The following is a 12,473-nucleotide window of genomic DNA, read 5'->3' as shown; positions in this document are numbered from 1 at the left end:
TGTGCTCGAAGGCAGACTCAAGGCAGGCAGAGGCGTGCAAAGGTTAGCTCAAGGATCGACGACATACGGAGAGGCGCGCGTAGAGGTGGACGGAGGCACACTGGTTCCTTCTCATCTTCATTTTCATTTGATAATTTTCTTTTCTTTATGGAAGATAAAATCTTCATTTTTCTCCTCAATGAATATAATTTGGGAATAAATTTATCCTTTTTTTTTCTTAAGCAATGAATCTTCTAGAAGCAACACTGTTAGAGTTTAAGGAATCCACTTTGCTACCTAGATCATCTCTAATGCAAAATTTTAATAACGAAGGATGAGATGACTTTAAGAAACACATAAGCAACTCCTGGTAGAGATACTCTTATAAAGCAAAAGATTTAACGCAAAAAAGAGAATTAATCTTTTGCACTACTTATTCTCATTATTAAAGAAATAAAATGTGAACTCTTCCTCTACCGCTTCATGCCAACTGCCATAATTTCTATCCAATAGACCGAAGTGAAATTAAATAATCGGAGACACGAATTTTCTTCAATTTCGTATTACAAAAGTTTGTTCATGATTTTATACATTTCTTTATTTCCTTGTAAGAGTAAATATGTTACACAACAAGACCATAATTGTACGATTTCTTATTTTTGTTCTTCAGCTGCATAACATGCGACATATCAAATTAACCCATCCAAAATTTATCGACGGATTCTAAGGTAGACCACTGCCACAAGTGGTCCACCATGAACCACAATTTATGACCGTTAGATAAATATCAAGTTCATATTATTATCATGCACCTTCTATACTGCAGTATTACCATTTTTTTCCTTTACTGATAATAATCCCTCAATGTCTACCACTGCACGTAATTGACCACCGTGCACTACTGCCTCCATGACGAGCGACCTCCACGACCACCACCAACTAAATTTCAGGTCTTTCAGAGCTTATAAGTAACACTGACACATACAATGAGATTTTTAATTTCGGTATCTATTGCAAACTAGGATCACAAAAACATCACTTCTCTTTTAATGTCGTCAGCCACTGAATCTACCACGAAAACAGATCATTAAACAAAACATTATTGAAAAAACAAGGGAATTCAAAAATGCATTGTGATTGCGCGTGTTCACTTGAACGATCATAGGGTTAGCAGTTGAATCTAGTGACATGATTCAAATCTAAAAGGAGAAAGTGAGAGATTTTTTCATTTTCATTTTAAGAAATTGAAACATGCAATAAAATACGTGTAGGCAATGGCAAATGCTCAAGTTTTGTGTTAGGTGTGTGGTGTTAGTCGGCAAAGAGAAAAAGACTTGGGTGATAGGTGCGTTGCAGTGTGACTGGGAGGGGTTTGCTGGAGCGTTGATAACTAGACTTAGATTAATCTAAAGGCTATTACTAGTGGTACACGGTAAACTACATATACTTGACCACCTTAGAATTATTCAAATTTATCCAGCAACACTGAGAATTCACCTTAATTACACTTGTGAGGAGTTAAAAATAAATAAAAAGGAAATAACACTATGATATTTGGTTTCGCGTATGAAAATAGTAAAGCAAAAACTAATTTCAAGGTATTTTAGCCACAAATCATATTGACTAACCAAAAAACCAAACATAAAAAGTATGCAATCACGAGGTATAAAACACAATGCAATATCATACCAGGACTCCAATTCTTAAAAGAATAGATTTAGTTTTCATCTCAATTTCGGTCCCATAAAGGATCATGTAAAATACTTGAACTAGATTATTCTAATAAAAAGATCGTTAAAACCATGGTCTCCCTTTAAACTTAAAGAGCCCATTTGTTTTGAAGTTGAATAAAATTAATTCCTCAATCACAAATTTTACATTGAAGCGTGTCACAATAGGAAAAACTAATTTTGACCACTCACCAAACAGGCACTAATCATCCTAGCAAAGGTGTCTAACATGAACAAATGTATCTACTTACAATGCTTCCATGCAACTACCCCATAGATTAGCAACTGCCCTACAAATAAAAGCATATTTGAGTTGAGCCATAAATGAAAAACCGAAACATTAGCAGAAAATTATTATATTCAATACTTGATCGATGGCAATGCTTTTGATTTTGCATATACTAGCAAAGATCTAAGCCGGACATATTTAACTGCTCAACCCATAGTATGATAAAATTTCGTATGATGGGATCAGATAAGCCAATGGCTACACCATGACATACAACTACTACTGTCAAAAACTAAATAAACGCCACTGGCCGAAATCAAATATCATTTCTCAATAATCAATAATGCATCAGACAAATCAAATGGCTCCACTTATCTAGGAGGTGGAGGAGGGGGTGGTGGCAGATTCGATTTTGCAAATCCCACCCATGCAACAATACCAACTGCGAGAATTACCCATCCAAATATGTCATACTTCAGATCACTGCTCTTCTTTTTCTTCTGAGTCTGAAAAATACCCAAACAAATTAGGTGATAAATGAACACAGCCCAAATATGAAGAAATGACTATCTACCTTCAATGTGATTTTTTAGCACAATATGCTCACCAATAATACAGATATCACAAATAACTAACAGTCCAAGAGCCAAGTCCAACCCAAAATAGACAAACAGCACTTATCTTTAGACCAGACCAGGCAAAATATTAGTTCTCTATTTTTTTTATCAAAAATATAAAATACATAAATTATTCCCTTCAAAGAAAAAATTCACCAAGATAATACAGTTTATCTCAAAGCCTGCATACAGTAGGTAGGGAATTAAGATCTATAAAAAGTCAATTTGGTGCAGTCATGGTAGAACCTGAGCCCATCCTATAAAATTTGTGTTCCACACACTTTAGTCACATAGTTCCTACTTAACAAAAATCAAATTTACTGAAAAAATAACTTTAAAAACCATCAATTTTCAAATGTAACGACACAGTACATTCCAGTCAAGAAACGCCGTTTCACTGCATCAACAATCCTTGTATGAGTCCTCAGTCAGAGAACATTGCATATGGAAGAAGATTAGAACTTAAAATTACTATACTGTATGCACATAACAACTTCACTTAAAATATACACTATATCTACAAAAAGAAGTTGAGAGAAAATTATACAAACACATTAACTACAAAAACGAGATACAAAACAATTGCATGGTAAAGACAAACAACAAAAACTTTTTAAGTATTACCTTTGTACCCGAAGAAGAAGTAGAAGATCCAGCTGTTGCTGCTGCCTGCTGCTGCTGACCAAATCCATGCTTATGGATTTCTACATGCAGCTCAGGAGCCTGAAAAAATGGAATTAGTAGTTGAATTGATCCATTAGTCAATCTGAGAACAAGTTGGTAAACCTTTTCTTTTTAATGAAAAAGAAAGATTATTCTAGCATTAAAAAAGGAGGGAGGATAAGGTACCATCCAAAAACACCAAAAAACAGATTATAGAAAGAAATATGAAAAAAGAAACAAATGAGCTTAAAAGAACAAGTCTAATTCCTTTGAAACATGAACAAACCAAAATTCTTGATCCATAGTAAAGCCACAAACAGAAACCATAAACCAGTTGACTACAGGATAAATAACATGGTCATCAATCCTTAGTGAAGAAAAAACCCTTCTGTGAAGAGGAAACCTTAGGTGGAGAGATCTCCCTCCTACTTTCTATTCTTTACATTCAGTTCAATAAAATTACGGTTTTCTTTAATCATTTCTATTCTTGGTTCCTAACATCTCTCCTCACATCTAGATCTGTAAATGTGTTCTTCATCCTTCAATTTCTACATCATCCTCCTCTTCATCTTGTACAACTCCCTTTGCTTTCCTATCCTTCATATAAAATATAGTAACTTACTTCAATTTTGGTTGCTGCCTAGTGTAGGTGCAGACTCACCAGCAACAACTCCACAAGTTAAATCATTTTCATCAGAAAATGACCAGAAACTGTTTGAGACGCAGAAGGAAAAAGAGATGAACAGAAGAAGCAAGTACATGAGGGAGTGGCCAGTCTGAGTTCTTTCAAAGCCTATTTGGTCTTTGAGGAGACAAAATGACAAAAAGTAACTAAATATGGGAGGGAACAATTAAAAATAGGGATATTTTGGGGCTTATCACACAGTGAGATAGCAGCTTCCACAACCATGGAATGGCCAGCTAATGGCCGCAATAGCATCCTGCATCCATGATTTACCATGACAAAGAAACACTCTGCTCCCTCTCCTATCATCCACTGTCACTTTTCCACTCTTCCAGGCAGTGTGGTAGTGATTGTCTGATTGACAACTATGAACCTAATATTTAAAATTTCAGTAAGAAATTCTAAATCACTGATGTTGACCAAATCTATGCTTGTAGATTTCTACATCTAGACATTAACATTTTAAAGTCAAGCATCACATTATTTAGTTAACAAATAGAAATATGAACTTCAGAATTATAGCAAATTCATTTTGTATAATTATAATTATATATAACATATTATACATTGTACAACGCAGTCTATACATGCACAGCACATCAGAATACTCAATACAGCAGCCCTCCCACAAATCACAGCAGCATAGACCAAAAGGAGGGACAAGAGTACATAATAAGGTTATGTTTCGTATAACATGAAGGCAGATCAAAAGGTTTGACACATTCACAAAAGTTTTTAAAAAGGAAAAGAAATTGTTGGCTTCTTGAAACTGGGTAAAAGATGCAACCCATTGATGCAAGATTTGTGCACATCACAGACAAAATATGCAAATCTGGTACAATTTTGGTGGAACTCTCCCAAAACAATTCTGTGATCTATTATGGAAGCTTCTGTATCAGATAAAATCAATGAATAGAATCAAGATTGATGCCGTTCTGGTCAACATGTACACATACAAAATTCACAAAACAAGGCAGTCTCACACTTTCATGCAGACATATGGGTATACCATTTTACAAATCGCTGCATAATATTTGCAGGGCTTCATTCAGATAAAAAGACAAGGTACAAGAAATATATAAAATCCTCCGTTAGTTTTCTGAACCAAGACACAAAATAGATAAAAATGCCAACAACAAATCGGAACAAAATTGCAACAGTCATTTCTATATTACATTTGCAGCTTCCAAACACAAAACAGATGATAAGGGTGATATGATACAAAACCGATAAAATACAGAACATACCTTGGCAGCCACTTCCAATGATTTGTGGTAAAGTTCATTTGAAGGGTCCTACATAAAACAAACTACTCCATTACACATTATTTCTAAGAGCAAAATTCCACCAACAACACATTCCCGAGACCATCATTGACACTAAACCACAAAAAGTACCTCATCAACAGCTTGCTGAAAGTAATCAGCTGCCTTATCAAATAAAACCTTTGCCTCCTCCTGGTCTGGAATCAAGAACGCTTGTGAAGTGTGAGCATTTCCCAGGCACCAAAGTGTATCATGCTTCTTGGGATTCACAGTAAGTGCCTCCTCCAGCTTCGAAATAGCCTCTGCAAATCAACAAAACAATGACGAAAATTCAAAATCATAAGCTCGGGAATACTCATCGCATCATTATATGCTCCATTCAAAAACTAATAAAACGATAAATAATACCACCTAATTTAATAATTTCAAGTTCAAACAAATAATTTAGGGCCCATTTGTTACATATGAAAAGAGAAAAGTGATTCTGATGTAAGATAATCTAGTGATTATTTTTTTAGAGATTTAGAAAGAAAAAAAAAAAACAAGTGAATTTATGTTTGTTTACAATTATAAAAATCACTTTTACTTAAAAAGGAAGAAGGAAGAAGCTGAATTTATAAGAAACTGATCAAAATAGCTTTTGATTATAATCAAATTATAGATTTCTCCTAACTTCTGATTAGTTTGAAAAGCTTAATTAAACGCATGAAAAACTTCTAAGTGATTTCTTTAAAGAAAAAAAAACTGTGACAAGCTGGCCCTTAAATATCCAAAACAAAAATAAAATTTCTAGGGCATAGAGAATTAGCATCACCTTGGGTCATTTTCTTCGACTCGGGAAAACTCTGAAACTGAGACAACTCCAATAGAGCTCCTCCCCATCTCGTTAAGTTCTGCAGAGATTAGAAAACAAAAGGAATAATTTTTCCAAAAAATATTTCAAAAAAAAAATTCCACTTCCCAATCCAACAACCAACAGGCAACCGCCATTTCATAAGAAAATTAAAAAAATAATAATAACAAAAACGAAAATAACATTAATATCAACGAAAAACTAAATAAGCAATCATGAACCGATCCTTCGAGAGAAACATTTCGGAGTTCGAAGGAAACGACGAATCTGGGAAAAAAAAATTAAAAAAAAAAAAAAAAAAACGGGGGGAAAGTATACGAACGTCGGCGTCGAGAGGGTTCTTGGTGTAGTCGGCTTCTGCGGTCTTACGAGCGTGCTCGAAAAACAAGAGGCGATCGAACTCGTTGGGCTGCAAATCCATGGTGGTTTCAGAGCGAAAGATACTTTGGGGGTTTCTTTCGCTTTTTAGGGTTTTGGGTTTTTGATTTCGATGCTAGTTCCTCTTATGAGACAGTGTGACCAGTACTGACCTACGTGTAGGAACGTGGTCGAAAAAAGAATACGAGAAACTGTCTCCTTTTTTTTTTTTAATAGATAAGAATTGAACTCCAGTGGTTCAAAATTTCAAATTGTCTTCTATTTACTCAAATTATACTTTAACACACTTGTTTTTAATAAACATGATGTTGTACGCAAGTGAATTTCAAATCATATATTATATAGCAACATACTATTTAACACAATTTTTTTAGTATATTTTTTATTTAATAGAATTTATTAAAATTAAGAAAAATAAAGGATATAAAAGTCACTAAATTTTATGTTTTCTAAGTATTTTTTAAAAAATATATTAAAAAATGTGTTATTAACGTAAATACACGTATGAATAGAATATGTTCACAAGAGATATGTCAAATTAACAAAAATTTGGATAACATATGTCAATTTTGCAAATATTTAGATATGAATTTTTAATATGATGTTTCGTCACACTATGCTCGGTCATCAATCATAATTATTTTAAATTAGATATGTCATTAATAATAAAAAAATGAAATAAATAATCATTTAAATTAAAATTATGAAATAATGAAACAATATTAATAATAATATATTTCATGATAATACATTTATGGTATATAAATCATTGTTATTTTTGTTTTTTATTACAAAATATATTTCTTAAAAATTAATTTAAATTGTAAAATAAAATCCATTTAAAAATGTTATTAAGTAATAAACAAATTCTAATAAAATATTTTCAAGTTAATTATGTTTTTAAGAATTCAAGTGTGTCCCTTAAAAAAGAATTTAGGTGTGTATGGAGAATTTATTTCTCAACTTTTAGTTATTTGTTTATATGGAGACAATTGTAGCCTAATTCATTGATTATTTATCAAACAATACAATGAGGGATGTAATTAGAATTATTTAGAATAACTTGAAATTCAGTAACTTTATTGTCTAAACCTCCATGGTGAACATAAGGACTCAAGCATTGTGCTCACTAGCATCGACAACCTCCATCTATACCATATCATTTAGAATCGTCTAGTAGTGAATGGTTGTTAGCAAGATGTGCACTTTACCTATAGCCACCAACTGTTCTGTGGTGCCTTCCACATATAAATCTGTTGAGTTTGAAGCCCTCTTAAAGATCTTTGTGAAGATTGAAGATGAAGTTTTAGTTTTAATGTAGGTATATTTAGCTTTGATTTAGTTTGCTTCATTTTGTATTTTTGGCCTATGTGAAAAGAATATTGTATTGGTTGTTTAAATAGATTTAAGCATGATTGTGTTCTCTTGTCATGATTAATTAATTGTTAAGAATACATCATGTTTTGGTAAACATAAAACTCAATGTTTCTCATTTCATGTGAAAACATAATGTAAGAGATTACAAAGTATTTTGACATAAAATGAAACTTGATTCATTCAAAAGAATTCAAGATTAAGTCAAGTAATAGATTACTATTTCAGGTAACAAATTACTGAAGCTTAGTTTTAAAGTGGAATTCAAAGTCCTCTCTATGATAATAGATTACCAATTGAAGTAATAGATTACCATGGTGACTTTTTAGTAAAAACAAGTGAAACAAGTTGAAAAAGCATCGGGTTAATCGATTGCCTATATTAGTAATTGATTACCTCTGCACAAAACTGAGTTTTATAGTTTTTGAAACACCGGTTATTCGATCACCAGGAACAATAATCGATTACCATAATGCTTGACTCAATCTGATTTCAATTTCATTAGAGACTAGTAATAGATTACCTGCTATGGTAATAGATTACTGTTGTTACGAGTTTGTAATGTTGAAATCTTGTTTGCTTTATAAATATAACTCTTTTCAAAAACTTAAAAGAGATGATGATTAGATATGATTAGAGAGAACAAGAAAGGAAAAAGAAAAACATTTTTGATTTGAAAAAACATTTTGAGAGAAGATCAAATCAAACTTTTTTAGAAAAATTGCAAGAGTAAGATTGAAACAAGAAAGATGTTTTCTTGAAAGAAATTCAAAGAACTTCAAAGATTATTTAGCTAATCTCTGTGGAAGATCATTCTACACAACATGTGTGTTGTTTCTTATCGGTAAACTTTGTTTTTACTGTTGGGTATATGACTGTTTGAGATAGGGTGTCTCTAGAAAAGTTAAGAGAAATCTTGGGATAGCTTTTTCTCAAGTGAGTTCTTGTGGGGTGCAAGAATTCTGTGTTTGTGTAATCTTGTGGAATCAAGATTGTGTAATTTACATTATGAGTATAATATTTCTTATACATGGTGTTTGTAAAGAATATTATAGTGGAATGACTTGAATTAGCGGGATGCTAAGTCAAAAACTGGATGTAAGCCTTTATATGACTAAACCAGTATAGATCATTGTGCAAATTCTCTATTAACCTTCACACCTTGTTATAATTCTTGTTAAATTGATAAAAAGAATTTCAAGAAATTAATGAAACAGTTTCTTTGAATGTTATCAATTGCTGAATTGAAAATCTGAGTATGATATATGTAATTTGGTATTAAAGAAAAAAGGTAACTACTAAAATCAATTTGGATTACAAATAATTGTTTCTCTGTGTATTAAATCTAATAATTTGTATTCTTGATTGAATCGTAATCTGAATGTGATTATTTGAAATTTGAAGTTAGTGGAAAAATACATAGAAAGGGAGGTTGAATATGTGTGTGTTAGTACGAAGGAATTTTAAAACGTTTTCGCAAGAGTAATGCTCTTTGTCTAATGCACTTTTGAATGTCAGACGGTTACACAAAATTTGGTTAACATAATGTCATTGCATTTGAAGGATTCATCGTCTACTGAGAAAAATGTTTTATAATGATAATTATTGAAGTTCTAACATTTTTCTTTTCAAGATAGTTTCATTTGAAGACAAGTAGATGATAAAGCTTTTCAGTATAATATGTTTGTTAAAAAAATTTTGCGTCTTCGTCTGAAAAATGATTTTAATGAAGAATAGACAGTAGGTGAAGATTAATTGTGATTTGACAATTAAAAATGATTTGCGTCTGAAATATAGATAGAGTAGTGTAATCACTTTTATACTGGTTCGCTCAACTGAGCTACGTCCAGTCTCCTTCAACTTGAAGGGTTCCACTAGATATGAAATTAAGCACAATGAGTATTGTCGTCCACTCCTGGGCCTGAGTATTCTCAACCACTCCTGGCCTGAGTATTCTCAACCACTCCTGGCTTGAGTATTCTTGACCACTCCTGGTCCGAGTATTCTCGACCACTCCTGGCCCGCCAGCTTCACTCACCAACGCTAGTATTCTTACACCACTTCTGGTCCAAGTATTCTCGACCACTTATGGCCCGTCGGCTTCACTCACCAAGGCTAGTATTCTTAAACCACTTCTGGTTCCCCAAGTATTCTCGACCACTCCTGGCCCGTCGACTTCACTGATCAATGCTAGTATTTTCTTATCAGCCACTTCTGGTTAGCAGTGAGTATTCTTTGACAAGCCCCTCTGAGCTTTACAAGTATTTTTTCCCTAGCCTCTTCAGGCTTTACTATATTAGCTGAGTAGGTTGGGTTTGAGTGTTTACATAACTCTCATAGAGAGGATTGGAAATTTCTACACTCACTAAGGTTTGTTACCTTAGTCTTACAGAGACTCGTGTTTGAGTGTTTGGATTACTCTCATGGAGAGGATACATAAGTTGACAACACTCACTAAGGTTTAGTTCATCACTAACATTTTCAAACACCTTAGTCTACAGAGAAAAAAAATACAATATTACATTGTACATATGACTATGTATGCTCATCTCAGGTCTCTATCTTATGGGCTTGATATCACTCTTTTTCTTTCAATCCACGAGCTAGGGCAAGGCATATAATCATTCTTTCGTTGTTTCTTACCTCTTCTCTTCTTGTTTGCTGATATTGCATATTTATAGGCTTGTGAAATTTGCCTGTTGCATATGTCCGTTGAAGTAGATATAGTCGTTCACGACTAGTTTGATTTCTTCATTTAATGCATTTCTCTTTGCATTAAAATGTTGCTTCCCGTTTATAGACAATGCATATATTTTTCTCTGTCCTGTTGCAATAGTGTTTGACTTTGTCTGAGACCAAGAAATTATTTGTCTTTTTCTAGTCTTGCAGAAATATAGCCGTTGTCCTCTTTTGAAAAAGTAATGTATTTTTTCTGACACATGGATGCTCTTCTTTTGCTTACTTATCTTTGTTTCTTCATATGCATTTTACGTTGAGCTCTCTGGGATATTTATAGAGGATACCTTCGCTTGTTTCTTGAGACGTGATTCTTTGTTTGCTTGCGTCCCAATTTTTGTCTTCATTTGATGGTCTTATGCACTTCAGGATTGACTTGTACTTCAGCGTCTAGGTTTAGTGCTTTGAATTTTCTTTAGTCTGTTTAACAATGTGAATGACCAAATGTTGTTTCCTTCTGGAGTGTCTCTCAGTCTGTGCTGACTTTCGTCTGATGTATGATTGACTTCCTTCTGGCCTTAGACACATCCCTCATCTGATTTGTGCTTTAGAGTAGTTCCTCTTGACATGGCTTTATCTGATTATTTTGTGATCATCTTGATTATTCCTCATAGTCTTCGTCTGATACCTCGGTGTCTCATTCTAGTAGTAGTCTTCTTCCGTTTGTGAGCAGACTTCGTTCTTATGCTTGATTATCTATCATCTAATTCTTTCATCTAATTTGTACAATCTTCATGGATTGTGACATTTAATGCTTTTGACTTTGCATTTAATGTTTGCTTGCTGAATTTGCACCTCTCGAGATGTTTTGTACCATTTGTGTGCTTCTATGACTGACATTAAGATATCTCTGTACTTTCTTGGTATTGTAGCGATAGAGGCATTGTCCTTTGCTGACTGGTAGGTGTACTTGCTCTAACACACGCTGTTTTGATTTGTGGATAAGCGCTCATCCATTTTTTTTAACTTCCTTCTTCTATTTTGATGTCTTCATGTGTTCTTCCGGAAGTGTGGATGTTAGATAGTTCGCCGCGTTGTGTCTTCAGATGCAATACAGCTTTCTTGACCATCGTCTGTGTATTCGAGTCTCCGTCTAGGGTGCTCTTGCTAGGATTTGCCCATCGTTCATGGTCTTGTATCATCTGAGTCTTCATTATTTCCCTTCTTATGGTGGGCTTGATTTCGTTTGATTGTTTGATCTCCTTATTTGACGTCTTGTTAGCTTTTGCCCTTCATCTTGGTTGCATGTGTCTTGTTCATTATTTCTTGTATAGGTGTCTTCATCTGATGATTTCGTAGGCTTTAATCATGTACATTAGCTTGGTCTTGTATGATATTTGGTTCAGCCCAATCCATGTTCTCATATTTGTCTGAAACACTAATACACACGTTAGTAATAACAACATGCATTATATTTGTCTTCATTCAAAACCTTAGTGGGGCTTACGAATTGCTTCGTCTGACTTAACAAAATTGGTCTAAGAAAGTAAGAAATTTAGAAAGAAAGTTTTGAAAGACCATAAGAAGCCATCTAAGCGAATAATTTATTCAACCCCCATTTCTAGATTCATGTTCTACCGGGACCAACAAAGTCTACCTCTAGTGGGGTATCATTAGTAGCACCCTCCCCCAATGTGTCAAGGCAACACAACTTCTTTTTGTGTTGGCACTCCTAGTAGAAAGGGAAATCTCTAGAGGAGAATGAGGTGCATATGAAGGCTATGCAAACACACCCATCAATGCAAGCCTATTATGATGTCTACCAACAACTTCGCCCTTATGTTTGGATACATCTCTCCTTGTACTTCAACTTCAAGGCATTCCCATTTGGCATCACTAATTTATGATCTACTGGCATGCCTAGCTAAAGGAGGTCCAAAGACAACATGGATATTTTTGTCTTGTCTAATTATACGAACACAACCTAGATGCTCTATCAAGACTCTTTTTTCAAACTCTACCAA

At 33.8% G+C, this 12,473-nt stretch overlaps 1 protein-coding gene across 2 annotated transcripts; it reads right to left on the bottom strand.

The window, feature by feature from the left end:
• Window positions 1-2,034: 2,034 nt before the first annotated feature.
• Window positions 2,035-6,584, bottom strand: LOC109808656 (mitochondrial import receptor subunit TOM20). 2 transcript variants are annotated; one of them, XM_020371734.3, is made up of 6 exons: window positions 6,344-6,579; window positions 5,983-6,061; window positions 5,301-5,470; window positions 5,151-5,198; window positions 3,180-3,278; window positions 2,035-2,444 (listed from the first exon to the last, which is right to left on the bottom strand). In XM_020371734.3, the coding sequence occupies exons 1-6, from the start codon at window positions 6,440-6,442 to the stop codon at window positions 2,310-2,312; spliced, it is 630 nt and encodes a 209-aa protein (XP_020227323.1). In that variant the 5' UTR covers window positions 6,443-6,579; the 3' UTR covers window positions 2,035-2,309. The 2 variants fall into 2 exon arrangements, with proteins under 2 accessions (XP_020227323.1, XP_082917058.1); XM_083060932.1 differs by lacking the exons at window positions 2,035-2,444; window positions 3,180-3,278 and adding an exon at window positions 3,458-4,276 and having other exon boundaries at window positions 6,344-6,584.
• Window positions 6,585-12,473: the final 5,889 nt, after the last annotated feature.

Source organism: Cajanus cajan, chromosome 1 (genome assembly GCF_000230855.2).
Source record: "Cajanus cajan strain Asha chromosome 1, NIPB_CcT2T_4, whole genome shotgun sequence".
NCBI lineage: Eukaryota > Viridiplantae > Streptophyta > Magnoliopsida > Fabales > Fabaceae > Cajanus > Cajanus cajan.
Note: the sequence above shows the minus strand (reverse complement) of the source record. Positions and strands in the feature narration are given on the sequence as shown.